General features: G+C 41.2%; 1 protein-coding gene across 2 annotated transcripts; it reads left to right on the top strand.

Moving 5' to 3' along the window:
• The first annotated feature begins 5,287 nt into the window (after positions 1–5,287).
• On the top strand, positions 5,288–13,165 carry SP5 (Sp5 transcription factor). 2 transcript variants are annotated; one of them, XM_089690535.1, is made up of 2 exons: positions 5,288–5,639; positions 10,044–13,165. In XM_089690535.1, the coding sequence occupies exons 1-2, from the start codon at positions 5,589–5,591 to the stop codon at positions 11,115–11,117; spliced, it is 1,125 nt and encodes a 374-aa protein (XP_089546661.1). In that variant the 5' UTR covers positions 5,288–5,588; the 3' UTR covers positions 11,118–13,165. The 2 variants fall into 2 exon arrangements, with proteins under 2 accessions (XP_089546661.1, XP_089546662.1); XM_089690536.1 differs by lacking the exon at positions 5,288–5,639 and adding an exon at positions 8,677–8,886.
• The last annotated feature ends 12,097 nt before the right edge of the window (positions 13,166–25,262 follow it).

The following is a 25,262-nucleotide window of genomic DNA, read 5'->3' as shown; positions in this document are numbered from 1 at the left end:
CAGGTTGCCCTGAGTACTGAAAATTATTTCAAGAGATCCCATTGAGTAAAAAGGTTAAACAGATTGGTGTAGGTGTAGGGCTTGTGAGCTGAGGGGAATAGTACAGCCATTAAGGTCACAGTGTGACAGTGCAAAGGGAACTGAAAAGCCCAAAGAAGCTTTCTCCCCACTGACCTGGATTCATTAACTTTAGCCAGGGTACCCCTAGACCTGGACATTATTTCAAGGGTTCCTTTGGGGTAAAAAGGTTGAGAAAGGCTGGTGTAGGACTTGTGAATCCAGAGGAACAGTATGGTAAGGTGGTACAAAAGGGACCAAATGCCAACCTCTAAAGTACTAAGAGATACAGCATTTCCTTCCTATAACACAGTGGTTTCCAATCTCCAGCCCTTTGCCTTTGTCCAGCCCTTGGGACACCATTCCTCTCACTGACACTAGCAATGGGGCAATAATTTCTCCCACTGACACCAACAAAGGGGCACTATTCCTCCCACTGACACCTACAATGGGGCACTATTCCTCCCACTGACACTAATGATGGAGCACCATTCCTCCAACTGACACCAATGATGGCGCACTATTCCTCCCACTGACAACAACAATGGGGCACTATTCTTCCCACTGACACCAATGATGGGGCACTATTCCTCCCACTGAAACCTACGATGGGGCACTATTCCTCAAACTGATACCAAGAATAGGGCACTATTCCTCCCACTGATACATACAATGGGGCACTATTCCTCCCACTGATACATACAATGGGGCACTATTCCTCCCACTGAAAACAACAATGGGGCACTATTCTTCCCACTGACACCAATGATGGGGCACTATTCCTCCCACTGACACCTACGATGGGGCACTATTCCTCAAACTGATACCAAGAATAGGGCACTATTTCTCCCACTGACACATACAATGGGGAACTATTCCTCCCACTGAAAACAACAATGGGGCACTATTCTTCCCACTGACACCAATGATGAGGCACTAGTCCTCCCACTAACACCTACAATGGGGCACTATACCTCCCACTGACACCAGAAATAGGACACTATTCCTCCCACTGACACCAATGATGGGGCACTACTCTTTCCACTGATACCAATGATGTGGCACTAATAATTTCCCTCATACCAAAGATGGAACATTGTTTACTCCCACTGATGCCAGGACATTTTCTACTCCCACTGGCCATGATCCAGCCCCCTAAAAGTCTGAAGTATTGTAAACTGGCCCTTTGTTTAGAAAGTCCAGACCCCCTGCATTAACAGAAAGTATTTACACGTCCTCAAAAAAAAAAAAAAAACAGGAATCTCAGTTCTGTGCATAGGTAGGTGGCAGAGTCATGCAAATTACTAATTTTTTACCTTTTAGCCTTCGTTACATCCAGACCTTTTGTTGTATAGCATGGATATAGCCATACTTTTTACTGAGCCAGTATTGCAAACTCACATAAAACTTTTTCAGACTTCATAGCCCCCATCAGTGCAACATATAGCTTTATAGCTATAGCTTTACTGGCTTTTTTGTGTAGGGCAGCCTTTTTTCAAGGGGTTCCTTGAGCAATGAGCAATTTCTGCCTCTTAGATAAGTAACCACTGACACCAGTGATCGGTAAGGGGGGATTCTTCCAACTGAGCACAAATATAAGAAGCATACTTCCTATTGACCATCACAAATATACCGTGAGCTATAGATATGGTAAATGTTAGCTGGGGTTCCCAGAGACATGAAATTTGATGGGGTACTATTCCTTCTACTGACACCAACAATGGTGCACTATTTCTTCCACTGATACCAATGATGGGTTACTATTCCTTCCACTAATACCAGTGATGGGGCAATACTCTTCCTTTTACTGACCACCAACCCTGAGGCCGTGTTTATTCTCACTGATGTTGGGCCCGGAACATTTTCTACCCCTGCTGACAACAATCCGGCCCCCCTAAAGTCTGAGGTACAATAAACTGGCCCTTTGAATGAAAAGTTTGGAGACCCTTGCTCTAGAGGTTACTGGGGGTTCCTTGAGCAACCAGCAATTTTTGCCTCTCAGATAACTTTCCACTGACATGTGATCTGTAAGGGGGGATTCTTTCCATTAACCACATATCTAAGAAGCAATCTTCCTATTGATCATCATACTAATATACTGTGAGCTGTAGATATGAAAATTATCAGGGGTTCCCTGAGACCAGAAAATTATTTTAAGGGTTCCTCTGAGTTTAAAAGGTTAAAGCCCTGTACACACGATGAGAATATCGGACAAATGACTGGAAAAGAATAAAAATTCTGATGTGATGTACAGGCGTACCTCGGTTTACAAATTGAATGTGTTCTGCGGGACGTTTTGGATTGTGAAAAATTCATAATCCGAAATGTGGTTTCCCATAGGAATGCACTGAAAACCAATGAATCCGTTCCAGAGGTCAGAAAAAAGTTTAAATAAAAGTCTTTTATCTGTTCAAAACTCTTTATAAAGTGCACTTTAAAGGCATAAATACTGTACAGGGACATCATTAAAAATTTCCAGAATGGCTGCACAAACTGCTCCAGCATCTCCACACTCGAATCCACGTGCTACCCACAGACTCCAGCATGCACAGGGCCAGCTCTGTAAACCTCCCAGGTGCAAATCATCCTGGGGAAACTTGCTTCGTATTGCAAAAAAAATTTGTATATGCATTGAAAACCAATTAATCAGTTCCGGGGGTCAAAAAAAGTAAAAAAAAGTCTTATCTGTTCAAAACTCTTTATAGAGTGCACTTTAAAAGCATAAATACTGTACAGGGTCATGATTAAAAATTTATTACAGAATGGCTGCAAAAACCGCTCCAACACCTCCACACTCGAAGCCATGTGCTACCCACAGACTCCAGCATGCACAGGGCTGGCACTATAAACCTCCCAGGCGAAATTCATCCTGGGCAAACTTACTTCGTATTGCGAAAAATAATCGTAAATGCATTGAAAACCAATTAATCCATTCCGAAGGTCAGAAAAAAAGTAAAAAAGTCTTATCTGTTCAAAACTCTTTATCAAGTGCACTTTAAAGGCATAAATACTGTACAGGGACATGATTCAAAATTTCCAGAATGGCTGCAAAAACCACTCCAACACCTCCACGCTCAAAGCCACATGCTACCCACAGACTCCAGCATGCACGGGGCCGGCGCTATAAACCTCCCAAGTGCAATACATCTTGGGGAAACTTGCTTTGTATTGTGAAAAAAATTTGTAAACCGAGGCATTATTTTCAACGGATTTTCATTCGTAAACCAAAAATTACGTTAACCTAGGCATTTGTAAACTGAGGTACGCCTGTATATATATTTGTATTGTATTCTCGGATGAAAACTTTACTGATTAAACAAAAATGTTATGATCTGGTATCGTAGGAGAAAAAGTTTTATGCTTGTCCCTTCTAATAATTTCAAACGAAAGCTGTGTACTAACGAACAAATTATCGTACGGTTGGTTTGAAAGCGGTATTTTTCGGACGATTTTCTGATTGTGTGTACTAGGCTTAAGAAAGACTGGTGTAGGGCTTGTAGATGCAGAACAATACGACCATTAAAGTTTGATGGTACAACGCCCTCCTCTAAAGTATTGTGAGATAAAGCTTTGCCTACTTATCTCCACTTCCAACCAACAAGGCTTAAGAAAGACTGATGTAGGGCTTGTAGATGCAGAACAATACGACCATTAAGGTTTGATGGTACAGCGCCCTCCTCTAAAGTATTGTGAGATATAGCTTTCCCTACTTATCTCCACTTCCAACCAACTAGGCTTAAGAAAGACTGGTGTAGGGCTTGTAGATGCAGAACAATACGACCATTAAGGTTTGATGGTACAACGCCCTCCTCAAAAGTAATGTGAAATATGCTTTGCCTACTTAAAGTATTGAAAGATATAGCTTTGCCTACTTATCTCCACTTCCAACCAACTAGGCTTAAGAAAGACTAGTGTAGGGCTTGTAGATGCAGAACAATACGACCATTAAGGTTTGATGGTACAACACCCTCCTCTAAAGTATTGTGAGATATAGCTTTGCCTACTTAAAGTATTGAGAGATATAGCTTTGCCTACTTATCTCCACTTCCAACCAACTAGGCTTAAGAAAGACTGGTGTAGGGCTTGTAGATGCAGAACAATACGACCATTAAAGTATGATGGTACAACGCCCTCCTCTAAAGTATTGTGAGATAAAGCTTTGCCTACTTATCTCCACTTCCAACCAACAAGGCTTAAGAAAGACTGGTGTAGGGCTTGTAGATGCAGAACAATACGACCATTAAGGTTTGATGACACAACGCCATCATCTAAAGTATTGTGAGATATAGCTTTGCCTACTTATCTCCACTTCCAACCAACCAGGCTTAAGAAAGACTGGTGTAGGGCTTGTAGATGCAGAACAATACGACCATTAAGGTTTGATGGTACAGCGCCCTCCTCTAAAGTATTGTGAGATATAGCTTTGCCTACTTATCTCCACTTCCAACCAACTAGGCTTAAGAAAGACTGGTGTAGGGCTTGTAGATGCAGAACAATACGACCATTAAGGTTTGATGGTACAACGCCCTCCTCAAAAGTAATGTGAAATAGGCTTTGCCTACTTAAAGTATTGAAAGATATAGCTTTGCCTACTTATCTCCACTTCCAACCAACTAGGCTTAAGAAAGACTGGTGTGGGGCTTGTAGATGCAGAACAATACGACCATTAAGGTTTGATGGTACAACTCCCTCCTCTAAAGTATTGTGAGATATAGCTTTGCCTACTTGTCTCCACTTCCAACCCAAAACCCAAACACCAGGAGCTTTGTCTCTGCCTAAACTAGAATGTCTGCTGGATAGATGGGACTGGAGATGGCCAATATTCAGGTCAACTTTCCGCAGTTTTTCGGGAATACATGGCAGAACAGTCGGGGCATTCCATCATCCACAAATAAAACTTCATCTTACTTTATCATCCAGGAAGAGTGTGAAGCTGATAAAAGGGAACTGCCTATCCCAGTAACAAAAGGAGATTGTCCCTTCGCTCCAAATCCTTAATTACAATAAAAAGCACAGAGGAGGGGGATCCGATGTTCTGCCCGGCACAGTGAGGGTCTCCAGGAGCTGAAGGGTCCCTTTGATCAAGAAAATCCAATTATTTGTGTATATACATTTCCCACATAGTGATTACTTCATTAATTGTCCCGCCTTTATCACCTCCCTTTCCACCCCCTGTAATAATCACTTCTTTTATCCACACCAACAAACACTCCGTAGGAGCTTTTGTAGATTCAAAGGATTTGCTCCAGCTTGTGAAAGAGCTGCTGTGCTTTGATGATTGGGCAGCTGGGAACTTCAAAGGGACAGCGGCGGCCTGTGACTGGCTGGCGGCCCAGCAAAGTCCTTATCACATTCTTGGAGGTGCTCCCGCCGCCGTCAGTCAAGGAGGGGAGCCGGGAGGGGGCGCAACCTGCCCGCTGACAAACAGCCCTGGCACACGGGACCCTGTGGGTGGGAGGACACTGACAATACTCCATGTGTCTGCAGCCCGGCGCTGCCCACCCCGAGCACACCGACACAGGAGCCCCACCATGGCGGCCGTGGCTGTACTCAGGAACGACTCTCTGCAGGCATTCCTACAGGTCAGTGCCCAAAACTTCTGCCTGGGAGGAAGGAAACTTTACACTGGATGGGACAGGCGGACGGAGGATGGAGGGATGATAGATGGAGGATGGGGGGAGGATAGAGGGACGATGGAGGGATGATAGAGGATAGAGGGAGGATTGATGGAGGGATGATAGAGTGAGGATGATGATGGAGGATAGATGGAGGGATGGTGGAGGGAGGATAGATGATAGAGGGAGGATAGATGGAGGGATGATAGAGTGAGGATGGAGGGAGGGATGATAGAGTGAGGATAGATGGAGGGCTGATGGGAGGATGATGATAGAGGATGGAGGAATGGTGCAGGGAGGATGGAGGGATGATAGATGGAGGGATGGTGCAGGGAGGATGGAGGGAGAATGGAGAGATGATAGATGGAGGAATGGTGGAGGGATAACAGAGGGAGGATGGAGAGATGATAGAGGGAGGATGGAGGGAGAATGGAGAGATGGTAGAGAGATGATAGAGAAGGGATGGAGGGATGGTGGAAGGAGGCTAGAGAGAGGATGGAGGGATGAGCACCCTGCACAGCCCTAGGGAAGGAGGTCCATCACTTCTAGGATGACAGGTGTGATCACAGGTACTCAGCGAAAGGGAGCAACACAAGTACCGGGGATCAGGAGGAAGAGGAGCTTGAAGATCTACACCTACAATAAGTGCTCAGAGGAGGGAGCAATAAAAGTACTAGGGATCAGATAGAAGAGTAATTCCAGGGTCTACAATAATAGTCACAGGTATAGATAGGATGACAGGTGCGATCACAGGTACTAACAGATAGGGAGCAATAAAAGTACTATGGATCATTTTGAAGAGAAGCTAGATGATGTACACCTCTAGTAATAAGTACTCAGTGACAAGGAGCAATAAAAGTACTATGGATCATCTAGTAGAGAAGTTAGAGGATGTACACCTCAAATAATAAGTACTCAGTGACAAGGAGCAATAAAAGTACTAGGGATCAGGTAGAAGAGTAATTCCAGGATCTATAATAATAGTCACAGGTATGGATAGGACGATCACAGGTACTAACAGATAGAGAGTAATAAAAGTACTATGGATCAGGAAGAAGAGGAGCTATAAGATGTACACCTATAATATTAAGTACTCAGAGATAGGGAGCTATGAAAGTACTAGGGATCAGGTAGAAGAATAATTCCAGGGTGTATAATGATAGTCACAGGTATGGATAGGATGACAGGTGTGATCACAGGTACTAAGAGATACGGAGCAATAAAAGTACTATGGATCAGGAAGATGAGGAGCTATAAGATGTAAAACTATACTAATAATAATAAGTATTCAGAGCTAACAAGAAACAAAAGTGCTTTGGATCAAATAGAAGAGGAGTTCCAGGATGGTGCACCTGTAGTAATAAGTACTTGGCAGTTAAAAATATAAATATATAAAGCTTGGCAACAAAAGTACTATGGATCAGGAGAGAAGCTGTAGGATGTACACCTATAATAGTATGTACTCAGAGCTAGGGAGCAACAAAAGTATTATGGATCAGGTAGAAGAGTAATTCCAGGATGTACAATAATAGTCATAGATACTCAGAGGTGGGGAGTAATAAATGTACTATGGTTCAGGTAGTAGAGAAGCTATGGGATGTACACCTATAATAATACATGCTCAGAGCTATAAAAGTACTATGGTTCCAGTAGAATGAGTAATTTCAGGATGTGCACCAATAGCCAAGGTCTTCAGAGCCAGGAAGCAACAAAAGTACTATGGATCAGGTAGAAGAGAAGCTATATGATGTACACCTTGGATAATAACAATAAATATTCAGAACTAGGGAGGAACAAAAGTACTTTGATCAGGTTGAAGAGCAGTTCCAGGTTGGTGCAGCTGTAGTAATAGGTACTCAGATCTATGGAACAATAAAAGTCTAATGGTTCATGTAGTAAAGAAGCTATAGGATGTACACCTGTAAAAATAAATACTCAGGTTTTGGCAATAATCAAGCAGAGAAAAGCTATAGGGTGTGCAACCTTAATAATAAGTACTCAGATCTAGGGAGAAACAAAATTAATATGGACCAGGTAGAATAGAAGGTACAGGATGTGAACTCCTAATAATAAGTACTCAAACGGCAATAAAAGTATGGACCAGGCAGAAGAGTAGTTCCAGGATGTGCACCAATAGCCACAGTTACTTAGCGATAAGGAGCAATAAAACTACTGTGGATCAGGTAGAAGAAAAGCTCCAGGATTTGTACCTATAGCTCCAGGTACTCAGAGCTAAGGAGTGATAGTACCCTGGGACAGGTAGAGGAGAAGCTTAAGGAGGTGCACCAATAGTCACAGTTCATCAGAGTTAAAGAGTTCTAGTACTATAGGACAAGTAGAAGAGGAGCTTGGGTGTACCAATAGTCACAGTTATTCGGAGTTACTACGTAATAAGTATACTGTGGGACAAGAAGAACAGAAGCTCCAGGAGGTACAACAGTAGTCACAGGTACTCATAGCTGGTGATTAATACCAGTACTATGGGACAGGTAGAAGAATAGCTCCAGGATGTGCACAGTTAGTCACAGTAACTCATAGTTGGTGATTATTAAGGTTTATTGGGACAAGTAGAGAAGTAGCTTCAGGGTGTGAACTAATAGTCAAAGGTGCTCAGAGCTAGGAGGAAACAAGGGCTGTGGACCATGTAGACGTTTAGCTAGAGGGTGCAGCAATTGTCACAGGTACTTAGCACTAGGGAGTAACACAATACAATGTAACAAGTAGAATAAAGGATTCAGGCTGTGCACAAGATGTAAAATACCAGCGGAATAGGTAGTTTAGTAATTCCGGGATGTGCACTGAAAATCACAGTAAAAGCACTATGGGACAGTTAGATCAGTAAACCCAGGTGGAAGATCGTTAGCAATCAAAGTACTATGGGACTGTAGGATAGTGCATTCTGCATCTGCAACATAAATCACAGGTGGTTTTAGTAGGCGAGTAGTGCAAATATTTTGAAGCATTATTATTTATTATTAAAAATTGAGTATTGCAATGTCAGAATATTCCTAAACATTACGGAAGTCTGTTTTGCCATCCTAGCATGGACTAATATCACAGTAATGCTTCAGATGAAGTGTTGTTGAACAGGTAGCACAAAGATGTGCACATTACACCTTCAAGGTGACAGTTGCTAATGGGACTTCAAGAGAGGGAGAAGAAGGTAAAGGTACTACAGTGCATTACATGCAATGCTAGCTATTGAGAAATGGAGGTATGTTTTGTCATTTTCAGTATGGACCCAAACATTACAGATAAGATTTTATTGCTGCTTCACTGTCTGCAAGTATTGTAAGAAATGCTCTTAGCTGGATAGTGATGTGGTTCAATGACACAGGTTGTCTTTCATCTTCTGAATGCACAATAGACATACCAGGTGATGCGGAAGTTAGAACACAGTATTTCCACAAAATGCTCCTCATTCTAATCAACGTGCTATAAACAATTTTGTATTTCTTTATTTATTTGTTGAGATAACTTTATTTATTTGTAAGATACCTTTTAAAATAAATAAGCTGTGCTTATTTTAAATGGGAAAATGCCAATATTTTAATGTATTGTTTAGCTGTATGTATAAATTGCCCTATTTTGAGAGCCCGATTTTTTAATTCTTTTATAGGAAACAATTTCTGCAATATTAGCATAAAAAACAATACTTTTTGCTTTCATAACTTGAAATATATATTGAAGGGCTGGGCAAAGCTGAAGCTAAAAATATCTGTACTGTGAATTACTCACTACCACATTGATGATTTCAAATGGCGATTTAAAAAAAGACAATTGTTTTTAATTTACCTTTCTAATTATTATGAATTTGTTGAATCTGTTAATATGTCAGAAATATAGTAAAGAAAAAAGTATAAAAATATAGTGCTAGACAAAACGCTTTAAAATGTTTTTAAACAATTTCATTTTTCTTACTAAATTGTCTATTATGAACGGAAGCTTAGTGAACTTATTTTAACTTCAAACACTCCAGATAAAGATGAATAAAGATAATTCTTTTAAACTTTAGTTGAACACAGAGTGGCTGAACTGACTGTAAAATGAAAAATCACATTATCTATAGTGCTCCACTTTTAGCTTGTGTCCTTAAATGATGGTGTCATGCTGATCTGGGATGCAAAAATTAACTTTTTATATTTGTAGACCTTAAAGATGATTTTAAGTTCATTATATCTGTCAGTTTGAGAACCACAAATGGTTTCTGCAGTTTCAGTTGAGAATCCTAAATAACAAGTATTTACTTTGGTTCCAGTAAATTATCCTTTGTATAATTCAGAAGATAATAATACTTTGAATATGTATCTAATGATATAAAAAAATGTAATATATTCAGAGTAAACTGATTTCTATTGTGTTTAATTACAGGACAGAACGCCCAGTGCCTCCCCTGATGTGGGTAAACATTCCCCTTTGGCTCTTCTGGCAGCTACGTGTAGTCGCATTGGTCAGCCAGGTGGTGGTCATGAGTTTCTCCAGGTTCCTTATGATCCAGCCATTGCTTCTCCATCCAGGATTTTCCATCCATGGACTAATGACATCTCTACACACTCTCCAAGTGGAATTTCGGCACACAGCAGTATTGGACTCGGTAGCCCAAAAAATCAGCTCTCCTCTCACATCCAGACTTCATTCGTAACTCACGAACTGCCCTTGACTCCCCCAGCTGACCCCTCTTACCCTTATGAATTTTCTCCGGTGAAGATGTTATCGTCTCCCATGGCGGCTTTTCAGTCTTCTAACTGCCAGTCAGCCTATGTACCTACTGTTCCGTACTCTCCTGCTGCTCCCATTGCTTCTGCAATTCACGGCTTTGTTCCGAGTCACTCCAACTTGCTTCACCAGCAGCCAAGACAACTGTCCCCTAATCCAGCAGAAGACATCCCTTGGTGGAGCATTCAGCAGTCTGCCCCAGTCCCTCACCCATCCCCAATTCCTCATCCTCATCACCGCTTTCCTCTTCAGAGAAGTATAGTACTTGGACACACAGACTTTGCACAGTACCAGACTCAAATTGCAGCTCTTCTGCAGACCAAATCTCCTTTGGCCACAGCCAGGAGATGCAGAAGGTGCAGATGTCCGAACTGTCAATCTTCAAGTGGTCCAGATGAGCCTGGGAAGAAAAAACAACATATCTGCCACATCCCGGGTTGTGGGAAAGTTTATGGCAAAACCTCACACTTAAAGGCTCATTTAAGATGGCATTCTGGGGAAAGACCTTTTATCTGTAACTGGTTGTTCTGTGGCAAAAGTTTCACCAGATCCGATGAGTTACAAAGGCACTTACGGACCCACACTGGTGAGAAACGCTTTGTCTGCTCCGAATGTGGAAAAAGGTTCATGAGAAGTGATCACTTGGCCAAACACGTGAAAACACATCAGAACAAGAAGATAAAAGGGATTGAGAGGACAGTGAAACAAGAGCACAACCGAGATCACTAAGGGAAGACCTGATGGCTTTTACTATAGTGCAATGTATACTTGAATATGGACTCCTCTGGACACTGATCAAACTTTTATATATATAAATATTAAAGCACAATACTTGTCAGAAACAGAGACAAGGGATTCTTCAGTTTTGCTTTCTACATTTGGATCTTTACAGTGGTCCTGTGGATTTGTATGTTTCTGTTATTCTGTAATCAAACATAAATGTGTTAGGACTGATATGTGACTCGGAAGCATATTTTTCCCTCAAAGCTACGGTACTTCCAGCAGACTCTTTTATATGTTTATTAAACTTTTGCATATTCCCCTTCCATTCCAGCATGCATTATTGATTCTGTAAATGGGACATAAAACACTTTCAATAAACAATAACCTCTTTTTTTCTGTTGGATTTGAGCCAAATTGGCTTTGTCTGAACTCTTTAGTTTAACTGTGATGTGCCTAATTTTATGAAAGCAGTCTTTTTTACTGCTTTCTGAAACACACTTTTCATTCATCCACATTTTGAACTCCATTGTGTTTCAACGTTTTCAAATATCCCAGTTCTAGATATCTGACCTACTATATATCTTTGCAGATACTGTGCAAGTGTCAAAGTGTTTGGCTATGTTCTTAAAGGGTGATTAAGCAAAAAAAGTAATCTTTATGCAGCCCAATGTAAGTTTTCTTTAACTACTTAATCAGGTTAATGGAAATTTCTATTTTTGTGCAGCTTGATGACTTAAAGCGATCTTCAACCCTAAAAAGAAAATCTATAACATTGCAGTTTACCATTTTTTAGATGTGGCGGCTACATTCGTTTCTTTATTTTTTAGGTTTTTTTGCTTTTATTTTCACCTGGTGATGCAATCACTAAGTCTTTTATTTTTCAACTTCTTTTAACAGTGCAAACTGTCCAGCAAAAGTGGAAGTTAGAGGGTTGGGACAAATCATTTACCACTTACAGGGATGCTTACAATATTCAGTTTTTATTCATTTATGTAAAACCTTTATCCTAAAATCAGAAAACTGCTCTTGTAACTGCTTAAAAAGTGTTTTCAGGAGTTTGGTTTTAATTTGTTAGTTAAATCCATCTAAATCTACTATCCTAAGGAAATCCATAGATGATTTGAAATCATTCGATTCCCCCATCAACACAGTCACTGTTGGTGTGGGAATCCCTCCCGCTGAGGTTTTTTTTTTGTGGACAAGGAGCCTTCCCAGCTGGCAAAACACAATGATTACTGGTAGCCACTGGTAGTAATTGCATCTGATAAATCCAACAGGCCGGTTGTACTGAAGTCGACCGATGGATCGACTTCAGTACAACCAGCTTGCCTATAGATGGATTGAATTTCGACCGGTCCCTGCTGAACCGGCCGAGATTCAATCCATCTATGGCCAGCTTAAGACTACCCTCTCCCCAGATTGACAATGCTGCTGTCCAAAGGTGTTTCTGTTGCTCCTCCATCCAGAGTAGAGACACCCTAAGCTGGAACTATGTCACTGTCTTAATTAACAGGTGAAATTAAAGGGAAAAAAAGCCTAAAAAAAAATGTAGCCAGCATATTTAAGGACTGGCCAGCTGAAATACATAACATTTTTGCTTCTGGATATAATACTTTTTTAAAGGTTTGTAGTGTAACATTGCAGAGCTGGTGTCCATGGTTCAAAATCCACTTGGGATACTAGGGGTAGATTTACTAAAACTGGAGCATGCAAAATCTGATGCAGCTCTGCATAGAAACCAATCAGCTTCCAGTTTTGTTTTGTTTTTTGTCAAAGCTTAATTGAACAAGCTGAAACTAGAAGCTGATTGGCTGCCATGAACATCTTCACCAGATTTTGAGTGCTCCAGTTTTAATAAATCTACCCCATGGATACATGTGTGGCTTTATTCCAACAATTCAAAAACACACTAGAGAACTAACTGACATCCACCCTCAATTGGCCCAGTATGATGGCATTAGAGACATTAGATTTATGGTGTAGATACTGATGTGGTTCGATGTTCTCTGTAAATACTCCATTACTGTTTAAGTTAATAAAATTTGTTTTTGTAATTCTGTTAATCTGGTTAAGTGGTAGATATGAACTAAGGTTTACAGGGTCCGAGTAAAAATGGCAAAATCTGCCTAATTGTTTTGTGTTGTTTTTACAGCTGTGCATATACACATTTGCGGAAATTTGCCCCGTGTTTGTTTACTGAATATATCTAGATTTCTTGATACAGAACATGATTAGATGGCTTGCTTCATCTTGCCTTCACACCTTGACTAAAATAGAAAGGGAATGTTATTTTATTAATAGCTACTTTATGTTGGCCATCTTTTAAGCTCCGTTCATACCATCAAACGCACATGCGTGGTTCCCTGCCTTGCTTGTAGGGCAGCCCAGTAATTTCAATGGGTTGGCCAACGCATGTGAAATGGCATATCTGACCCTTTTGACAAATCGTGCCGTACCAAAACGCATTGTGCTGGGAAACCCCGCGCGTTTGCTGATGCGCAAGGTGCCGCTAAGTATTAATGGCATCGCTCTACATCTGCAAAAGAGCAGCGTGTTTCTGCAGATTGCGGAAAAGTGTGCAATTTTGCGCTCATTCCCACAATGCACATGTGAATGTAATCTTTAGAGTTGATCCTTTTTGGTTATGTAGTGACATCACAGGCTTTTGAAGTCCCCATTGTGTCTAATGAAAAATGTTTCACTTGTTGCCATTTTGGTCTGACTTTATAGCTGTATATAGCTGGACACATTTTATGACATACTTGCATGGGCACATCATTTCATGTGTCTATAATTCTAACAAGACAACAAGCACAATTAGAACATTTCCTGTTGGACGCAGTCTACATTTTATGAACTTGTACTTGCATAAGAGAACAAGATAAATGCCATTTCTAAAACATGTTGCCTTTCATTGGTCCTTACAATGCCTTTTCAGTAACAGAGGTGTGCTATTGGGAAGTAGGCATGTGGGACAGAGGCAAGGCAAAAAGATCAAGGCCCTGATGCTAGCCTACAACCAGGGCCACTCAATGACCTGCTATGGTCCTGTGAAACTGTTCAAAATTCATAAAAAGGGGTCTTTTTTGTTAAATAAAGTGAAACTAATCTCTAGTTTAAAAAGAAAAGAAAATAGTACTCAAGTATGTATTTCTAACTCAAAAAAAAATTCTACTGTTCTCAGCCTCTTCCAGATCTCCAAATTTCTTTTTTCCTTTTGTGATCTGACTTCCTGTTAGAGGATAGCTACTTTCATTCTCCATGGCCCTACTGTGTGAAGGAACATATCCACCCTCTCTTGCTCATTCCCGAGATGGACTAGGAACTATGGCATCTGCACTGTGCAAAGAACAGGGCAACTAACCGCAACTAACATGCACTGCTTGTTCCAAACAAACAGAAGTGAGGAGGAAAATGAGAGGTTCAGAAGCTTATACAGTAGAGGACATTACAAAGAGGCAGAAAAACACAGTAAAACAGCCCACAAATTATGCAGGTTTCTTTCCTTCCACCACGGGTAGAAGGAAAGAAATTTGCTCGATTCCCCCATCAACACAGTCAGTGTTCATGGGGGAATCTCCCCCAATGCTATTGTTCTCTGCCAGCAGGGAGCACTTTCCATATAGCTACCAACAGTGATTGTATGAAAAAAGCTACTTGCACTGGAGTCAATTAACAAATCATTTTCAATTCAATCAGCGGGGTTGATTTTCTAAAACTGGAGAGTGCAAGATCTGGTGCAGCTCTGCCCAGAAACCAATCAGCTTCCAGGTTTTATTGTCAAAGCTTAATTGAACAAACTGATGTTAGAAGTTCATTGGCTACCATGCACAGCTGCACCAGATTTTGCACTCTCAGGTTTTAGTAAATCAATCCCAACCTGATTAAGGATGGATCAAAAATCTTGGACAGTTCCTGCTGAAATGGCCGAGATTAGATCGATCTATGGCCAGCTTATAAAATAATGTATATAGATATAGAAGCTGTGGATGTGTATGGATGAGAATAAAGATATTGCTTAGTGTCATTTTAAAGGGCCTTTTTACACGGCATTGTAATGAATGCATTCTGACACACTAAAAGTCCTTATATAAATAAAGATGGATTTCGATATTTTTATATAAACATTGATGTAATGATTCCCCTAAGGTATCTCTATCACAATTGGAGATAAATCAAGCTATTAAGATTTTAGCAGGCTTGGTCAATGGTAGTTACCCCTCCACTCCAATTTAAAATTGTATGTCAACACACGCAGCTAACTACGTTGATGTTTGAAAAAGCACCTGTATAAAGTTGCAAAAAAAGTGCCTCTATGCACATGCATAGGTCTAAATGCTCGCAAAATGTATGCCCAGCTAAAACCCTTGGGCTTTGAGTTAGTGGTGAAGGTAGTTAATAGCAATAAGTCCAAACCTACGTCCCTAATAACAGAGTTTACCAATGAAAAACGTCTGTGACTTTAAAGGTGCATTTAACCAACACATACTAAATTTAAAAAAATGCAAAATGTATTGAATTCCATAACTAAAAAGTTGCATATTAAAAAAAAAGCTACAATTTCTGGGGAAATTGTGTGAAGTGTTCTTGCCTCCACCAGTAGTCTACAACTGGAGTGGGCGAAGTAACTGGGTGGAGTGGCTTGAGTAACTATTGTGTGGTTGGAGTGGCTGGAGTAACTGTGAAAAGTTTGGACTGGGCAGAGTAACTTTATGGAGTGGGCAGAGTAACTTTATGGAGTGGGCAGAGTAACTGTGTGGAGTGTTTGGAGTTAGTAAAGATAGTAAAAATGACACTAACCAACTGATTGATCAAATTTAAAAAGTGCACATGGCAAGCTTGACAGAGTGAGAAATGCATTTCAACTTTTAATTATTTATATAGCACATTTAATTGCAATGTTGTTGCCCAAAGTGCTTCCCAGTTACATTAAAACATACATGTATAAACACATTAGCAGCATTATCACCTCAAATACTCTCTACTGTAGAAAACTTATTTCTAAACCTTTAACCAGAAGCCGGCCAAACTGTCACGAATTCAAAATTAGATTTCAAATAGGGCAGAGAAGAGGAGTTAAAAACAAACTGCTCCAAATTGCTCACTTCACTGGCGTCTTCAAATGGCCTTAGTTTTAAGACACAAGACCCAGACCTACATTTTGATGCATAGTATGTCTCTGAAATATTAAAAATGAAGGCACAGTCGCAGTTTAGAAATTGCCCTTCAAATTTGAGGTGTCTAGAGTGGAGTTTCAATGAATGTCAATGGGCGGCGTGAGTTGCAAACAAATGGTCATATTGTGAAAACTTATCAGGACTATGGCTTAGTCATGGACATTTTTAGTGGCAGCAGGGATAGCTGAACGTTTATATATATTTATATATTATATATTAATATATATATAGGGTCTGGGATTAAAAGTACAATTTCAGTCTTTGCAGATGTCTCCAACTTATGAATTGACCTCATTGCTCTGTTTAATTGGGCAACTATGTGGAAAATGAGGTTTAATGTTGATAAATGTAAAGTTATGCACTTGGGTTTAAGAACATGCATGCATCATACATACTAGGGGGAGTACAACTGGGGAAATCAATTGTGGGGTGTTCTGGTTGCTCATTAGCTTAATAATGGAAAATGTTATCAAATACTTACTGTACTTTTCCTTTCCTGATGCATACATGTGATAAATAATGAGCTAAACATGGAGGGCTAAACGCTATAATCAGACTTTATTACAATGGACATGAACCACCATTCTGTTGAAGTCCGTTACTGTACAAGCCCTTGGATCTTCGCTGTACCGCCCGAGGCAGGTGCACTGTGGCAACCAGCCTGTTGATTTGCAAAAGTCTCCATAGACACCTTGTATGTGCTTCGCCAAACATAGAGATGGACCTGACCAAATGATCCTCTTCTGGAGGCTTCTGCCTAGCCGCATTGTTCACGATGACCTTGCCACTCCAAGATGACAAGGTTTGATGTAGCTTTCTCCTCCAAGTTTTCCTATTGAAAAACCCGAACAGCCTCCTGGAGGAGAGGGGATGTTGCTCTCAGTCAAACATTTATAGATTTAGACAGGTCCTGTTGGTGGATATAGGGGTGAAGCTATATCATATCCATGCTGCTATGTTGGTGTCATGAAAATAGCATGCAATGCCAAGCTGTGGTTTCCAAAGTGAGCAAAACCCTTCCTTCTATTAAAAGAGGTATGGAGTACAGAGAGAGAGACATTATTTTGCCCCTGTACAAATTATTAGTATTAGTGGGCGGAGCTAATTGTGTCACTTCCTGTTTGTCTGAGTCTGGATGTGGAGCACATCGGTGTTCCGTAACACATTGATTTTTAAAATGCCCATATATGGTATACTTGTAAGTGCAATTTGATGTGTTTTTAACTGCCTCCCGCCCACCATATAAGGAAATGACGGACACAAAGTGGTTCTTTCGTTCTGGGAGGTCATCATATGATGTCCTCCCACTCTAACCGCGTGTGCGCGACCCCAGGGGCGCACAGCGAGGCGATCGGTGGTGCTCTGTGTTCCTGGGACGCAGCGGATCACCGATCAGCAGAAAGAGCCGAAGTCTTCAGCTCTGTTATGTGATCAGCTGTGTCCAATCACAGCTGATCGCATGTAAATAAGGAAATGCTGGTTATCGGCATTTCTCTCCTCACCAGATGTCACGCTGACAGCTCATCAGCAGAGGAGAGCCGGTAATTGGCATTACTCAGAGGGAACATCTACAGTGATCATCAGTGCCCTGATGATCAGTGTAGCCCCATCAGTGCCACCTGTCAGTGTCCATCAATGTCACCTCTCATTGCCCATCTATGCAGCCTGTCAGTGCACATCAATGCCACATATCAGTGCCTACCAGTGCACATCAATGCCACATATCAGTGCCCATCTGAGCTGCCTTTCAGTGCCAACTGTCAGTGTAAGTCAGTGCCACCTATAAGTGCCAGTCAGTGGCACCTATGAGTGCTGCCAATCAATGCCACCTATCATTGCCAGTCAGTGCCACCTATCAGTGCCAGTCAGTGACACATATCAGTGTCCATCAGTGCCGCCTATCAGTGCCTGTCAGTGCCACCTAACAGTTCCAGTTAGTGCCACCTAACAGTGCCAGACAGTGCCGCCTATCAGTGCCAGTCAGTGCTGCCTATCAGTGCCATATATGAGTACTGCCTTTCAGTGCCCATCAGTGATGTCTGTGAATGCTCACCAGTGATGCCTGTCAATGCCCATCAGTGCCACCTACCAGTGCCTCCTCATCAGTGCCCATCAGTGCCACCTGTCAGTGCTCATCAGTGCAGCCTATCAGTGCCCATCACTGCAGCCTTGTTAGTGCACATCAGAGAAGGAGAAAAATTACTCATGTACAAAATTTTATAACAGAAACTAAGAAAAAAACTTTTGTTTTTCAAAATTTTCAGTTTTTGGTTTATTAATCAAAAAATAAAAAACCCAGTGGTGATTAAATACCACCAAAAGAAAGCTCTGTCTCAAAAAAGTGATAAAAATTTCATATGGGTACAGTGTTACATGACCGCACAATTGTTATTTAAAGTGTGACAGAGCTGAGAGCTGACAATTGGCCTGGGCAGGAAGGGGGTGAAAGTTCCCTGTAGGCAAGGGGTTCATTACAAATAAACAGTGTAATGCTATGGAAGCCTCCCTTTGATTATTCCCATTGCATATCTGAGGTGGAGGTGGAGAAGTGGACCTTTTTTCATTGGGAGGAATCCATCATATTGGGAGGAACAGGAGGATCTTACCTAACTGAGCGCTTCCGACCTACCTATTCTTAGGGGGTCAACATATTGCGGTGAGTGCGGTTCTGGAGGGGAAGCATGAGTGTTAGCACGGATCACCAGTCATATACAGTGTATTGGCACCATTTTTATCACTAAATCACTAATTGTTTTTGTAGGATGTGGAAGGTGTCTCATAGTACAAGGACATTGTTTACCCCATAAGGAATGAACTGGTTTAAACATTGGACATTGTTTTTATACATGGACATTTGTGCACGTTGTGATAAGGGGAGGTGCATTGTAGTACCTATCACAAATATTAATTAATTCAACTTCATATTCAAGCTTATTCATTTTATAGTTGACGTGTTATTTGGTATATTGATTGGTTTACCTAACACATACATTAACAGGTGGGAGGTGTATTATAGCACACCCACTATGATTTATGGTTCATTTATCACAGTTGCATATAGGTAGAGTTGTTCACCTAAACACTTCCTCAGCAATAGGGAGGCATTTATAACACATTCACAATATTACTTCACTGTGGTTTTTATAAAGGAGCGGGATTGGCAGCGCAGCATTTATTTAATTTCATTATCACACTCATTCGTGTCAGGTGCTAGCAGCAGCCTTCAGATCCTTATACACCATCCGCTGCGCAGGTCTTCTTAATCTAAATCATTAGGAAGACCTCATCTGGAATATGCAATTCAGTTTTGGCCACCAATTCACAAAAAGAACATTGGGGAACTGGAGAAAGTACAGAGAAGGGCAACCAAACTGATACGAGGCATGGAGGAGCTCAACTATGAGGAAAGATTAGAGGAACTGAATTTATTCTCTCTTGAGAAGAGGAGATTACGAGGGGGGATATGATCAATATGTATAAATACATCAGTGGTTCATATAGTGAACTTGGTGTAGAGTTATTCATCCTGAGGTCATCACAGTACAGAGAAGGGCAACCAAACTGATAAGAGGCATGGAGGAGATCAGCTATGAGGAAAACTTAGAGGAACTGAATTTATTCTCTCTTGAAAAAAGGTGATGAAGGTGGAATATGATCAAAATGTAGAGTTATTCACTTTCAGGTCATCACAGAGGACAATGGGGCACTCTATGTCTGGAGGAAAAGAGATTTAACCTCCAAAAAAGAAAAAGCTTCTTCACAGAAAGAGCTGTGAAAATGTGGAATAGACTCCCTCAAAAACTAGCTCTGGCTATCTCAGTAGATTGTTTAAAAAAAGGTAAAGCTGATCCAGGTAATGTCTAATTGCTTCTTGGGGGATCATGAAGGAATCAACCGCTTGAGCAAATTGGATCATGCTTCACTGGGTTTTTGTTTGCCTTCCTCTGGATCAACTGTGGGCACAGGATTGTGTATATGGGGTGTTCTATTTGTGTGTGTGTTTTTTTCTCTGTGGGTTGAACTGGATGGACTAGAAATGCTAGGAGGCTGTTTTTCATAGTGAATAAAGCATTGAGCCATGGATGGATGAGTGAGTTTGTATATTATAAATGAATTAAATAGCATTTTCGGTTTGTGGTGCTCAGATACAGTTAAGTCTGCTTTAAGGATACTCAAGACCTCCCACTATAAAGTTTCACTGTCTTTGACCCTAGGTTCACATCTGTGCGGGTGGTGCCGCTGCGGATCCACACGAAAATCCACACCCGCATAGAGAAATGGATAGAGAAATGCGGAATCGTGGGCGGGTGCCATTAGTTCTAATGGTATGCCGCCCGCACTGGAAAATGCAACCGTACTAGGAACCGAGGTTCACGTGCGGGCTGTGATTTCAGAAGAAGTGCAGGGACTTCTTCCCTGCGTGTTATGGGCACGGGAGTCAATTCAAATGAATGGGTTCTCGTGACCGTGCACAACGCGGCCACATATATGTAAACGGGGGGTAAATTACACAGCACTGGCCTTAATAAACTATGTATACAGCATACTAAGGCACTACAATAGTCAGAAATCATCTTTCTTCAAGTTTAAGTGGACATTCTGAGTTCTGATTGGTTGCTGTGAGTTATAACCCACCAGTTATCTTTGCGGTAAAGGTACCAAAGGAATCTGGGAGGAGGAGAAGAGCACCTGGACAAGAGTAGGCTCACATAATGGATTACACTGTTCAACAAGTAAAAAGTTTTGGGCATAAAATTAGCTAATCTTACATAATTTTGGGGTGCTGAAAACGAAAATGACCCTAAAAAATGTTGATTGGCTCTAGTTTCCATGATATATTCACCCATCTAATGACGTAAGCCATTCAAAATTATGATGCAACTTCAGCTGCATATTGCGCAATTGATACTGGTGACCAATAGAAAATTGCATGTATACTGAGATGATGCAATATTAGCCTTTAATTGCATCACTTCACTGCATAAAAGCTGCAGTATCTGTAGCTGATTGTAGTTCCACAGCGTCTTTACATTTCGTTTTATGCTTATATAGGCTACTCAGTAATGCCTCGAACTTGTGTGAATAAAGCAGATAATTTCTGCTATATCTGCGGTGAAATAACTTTTATCTCACAAAAAAGGAGGATAACAGGAATGATTAAGAAAGCCTACAACTTGTATTTTGGCTGCAATATAGGAGACCAGGACAAGAGCTGGGCACCACATATATGCTGCAATTCTTGTGGGACAGCACTGGAGCAATGGTTGAATGGAAAAAAGGCATCTATGCCTTTCGCTGTGCCAATGATTTGGAGAGAGCCAACAGATCATGTTAGTAATTGTTACTTTTGTATGGTGCCTCCAACAAAAGGGCTAAATAAGAAGAAAAAGTTATCTGTGCACTATCCAAATATTCCATCGGCAATACGTCCAGTTCCTCATGGAGAGGGGCTACCAATTCCTAAAGCACCAGAATCCTTCGTGGTTGAGTCAAGTGAGGAAGAACCTGAAGCGTGTAGTCATGTGCAGTTGTAAGAGATAGCCCTTTCCTCGAATACAAGAGAAAAGCCAAGAGAAGCAAAACCGACACAAACTGAAGACAAAACTAGTGAGAATCCTAAGTATTAAAATGATTCAACTTAGCTTATGGCTATAATTTTTCTTGGTAATCCTATGCAATATATTATGCCATTTAGGCTTTGTTATGTAGTCAATATCACTTGCTTTATATTTGTGGAAAGACATCTATCTATATAATTATTGTGCATTATTTAGTCATTACGCCTATAGTAGAAAACTTTCCGTTTACAGAAAAACTAGAGCCAATTGACAAATTTCATTGTTATATTTGAACTCAGAATGTGAAATTCATTAAGAAATGGATCCTTTTGTTTCCAAAACTGGCAAAAAATAAAAATTTGTTGAACAGTGATTATACAGGATTTATATACAGGATTTATACAGCGCCAACAGTTTGCGCAGCGCTTTACAATATGGATACAGAAATACTTCACCAAATGTGTCATAGTTTGGATGTCTGTTTCAATGCAATACTACATTGATTAATAGACTGAGATGCTGGCTAAGGGACCACATAATCTTGAAAATGATGGTGCCTAGTAAGTAATGAGCTTGGGTTCGGCTCCAAGATTTGTCACAACCCAACTAAGCCCTCATGCACACTGGACATTTTAATAACACTGGTCATGTTAGCTGTGTAAATTCACATTAAAAACACTTTTTTTCAGCTGTTTTTAGTGTTTTTGTATTAGCGTTTAGCAGCGTTTTGCTGCGATTAGCGGCGTTTTCCCGCTTTTGCGGTTTTTAGCATTTTTCAGCATTAGAGTGTTTTTACAGCTAAAAAACTCTTCTAGAAACCCACTAGTCCTGGGATTTTTTTTCCAGCCAAAAAACGTTGATTACACTCTATGTGTGCATGGACACAAAGGATAACATGCTGGGGGGTTTACTGGCTGTAGAAAAAAACATCAAAAGACAAAAACAACAGTTGTAAAAAGGACTAATGCCCCATACACACTATAACAAAATCGTATGAAAATTTTCGCATGAGGACCGATCCTCTGATAATCGGGTTGTTAGTACAAAGCTTTCGAGAGCCGATCACGACAATTTGTACGAAAATATCCGAAGGGACAATCGCAAAAATGTTTCTCATACAATACCAGATCGTACGATTTTCGTTTAATCAGTACAGTAGTCGTCTAAAAATACAATACAATACATGACATCACTTTCAAAATTCTTTTCTTTCTTAGGAGAATTTTTGTATCTTTAGTAACCTTTTCACTTTCAACGTGAGACTAGCAGGCGAAAAAAAACGGGCGATCGTTCGTCCGATATTCTCATCGTGTGCACGGGGCTTTAGAAGGTAGCTATCAGTGCTGGGCTAATGAGCTACAGGTGGGGGATTTTCTGCCCTTCAGCTGCACATTGAGCTAATATAGGCATTTACCATACCAAGTGAATTTTTTAGTTAACTTGTTGGGGACATTGGACATGCTACACATACCCCCAAAAAAGTAATCAAAGTGTATAGGGCACATGTAGCACGTCCAGTCCCTCTGCCATGTCCCAGGAGCTCTAAAATGAAACCAGGAGTTGCTGCGTACATGAACACAGCTCTAGCAGCTGCTGTCAAGAAAGAACTATTTGTTTATCAACTACGCAGACAGGAAATGGAGAGATACAAAGTAACATTGTTACTTTTGTATGTGCTCTGTGTCAATCATCTATAGACCCAAGGGAAAAGCTTCCATCTGCAGATGCTGTCAGCTAAAGTATATGCAAACCCTCTCCTTGTAAAACAACCCATTCAGTATAAAATAGAATAGAAGGGCAAAACATTTGCGTATACATATAGAAAAAAATGATATTTATAATATATTTATTTATGACCTTATATTATAGTTATACTAATATATATATATATATATATATATATATATTCATGGGTGTATTTGCCACGAAGCAAACAAGGCACTTGCCTAGGGCGGCACTCTTCGGGGGGGGGGCGCCGCGCCTCGGAAAAAGGGACATCCGTGATATCACTACAACAGAGGAATCCAGTGAGGAGTGGGAGTATCGGGCCTCCCCTGGACACTGCCGTCCTCCAGGATCATCTCTCAGTCCTGGCTCCCCACCACCATACACTGCGGGGAGCTCCAACTCTCAGACCAGCCTACAGCCTGGCCAGGTGCACTGCATGTTGGGAGTTGTAGTTCTTCCCCGCCTCCGACCTGCCGCCTCCACAGGAGCGAACTACAATCCTGGCAGGGTGTGCGGGGGAAGGACTACAACTCCCAGCATTCAGTGCACCCTGCCAGGATGTAGGCTGCTCTGAGGGGCGGAGCTTTCCGCAGTGGATGGTGGTGGGGAGCCAGGGCTGAGTGATGATCCCGGAGGACGGCAGTGTCCAGCGGAGGCAGAGAGGGGAGGGAAATGCAGCTGTGAGGAGGATACATACCGGCAGTACATGGCTCCCCCCCTTGGTGTCCGCCCCTTTGCCAAGCCTGGTGAGTGATCTCCATCCTACTACTCTTTATACCATGTATACTATTGTTGGGGGGGCGAAGAGCTGACCAGAGAGAGACTGCCAAGTGACTGACTCATACCATTAAATGACACCACCTCGCCGCTCATACCACTAACTGACACCACCTCGCCGCTCATACCACTAACTGACACCTTATCGCCGCTCATACCACTAACTGACACCTTCTTGCTGCTCATACCACTAACGACACCTTATCGCCGCTCATACCACTAACTGACACCTTATCGCCGCTCACACCACTAACTGACACCTTATCGCCGCTCATACCACTAACTGACACCACCTCGCCGCTCATACCACTAACTGACACCTTCTCACTGCTCATACCACTAACGACGCCTTCAGAGAAAGATGTGGCCGACAATTAAGTTGCCTAGGGCAGCACAAAACATAAATACACCACGGTATATAGATGTATAGATGTCAGTGTATAGATGTCAGTGTTATATATAGGGAATAGCAGTCAGTGTGCAGATGTCAGTGTTATATGTAGGGAATAGCAGTCTGTGTACAGATTTCAGTGTTATATATAGGGAATAGCAGTCAGTATATAGATGTCAGTGTTATATATAGGGAATAGCAGTCAGTGTACAGATGTCAGTGTTATATATAGGGAATAGCAGTCAGTGTACAGATGTCAGTGTTATATATAGGGAATAGCAGTCAATGTGTAGATGTCAGTGTTATATATAGGGAATAGCAGTCAGTGTACAGGTGTCAGTGTTATATATAGGGAATAGCAGTCAGTATATAGATGTCAGTGTTATATATAGGGAATAGAAGTCAGTGTACAGATGTCAGTGTTATATATAGGGAATAGCAGTCAGTGTACAGATGTCAGTGTTATACATAGGGAATAGCAGTCAATGTGTAGATGTCAGTGTTATATATAGGGAATAGC

This window comes from Staurois parvus, unplaced genomic scaffold, assembly GCF_062004578.1.
Source record: "Staurois parvus isolate SC_StPar_1 unplaced genomic scaffold, SC_StPar_1.0 ptg000530l, whole genome shotgun sequence".
In the NCBI taxonomy this organism is placed as follows: Eukaryota; Metazoa; Chordata; class Amphibia; order Anura; family Ranidae; genus Staurois; species Staurois parvus.
This window is presented reverse-complemented; position numbering and strand designations above follow the sequence as displayed.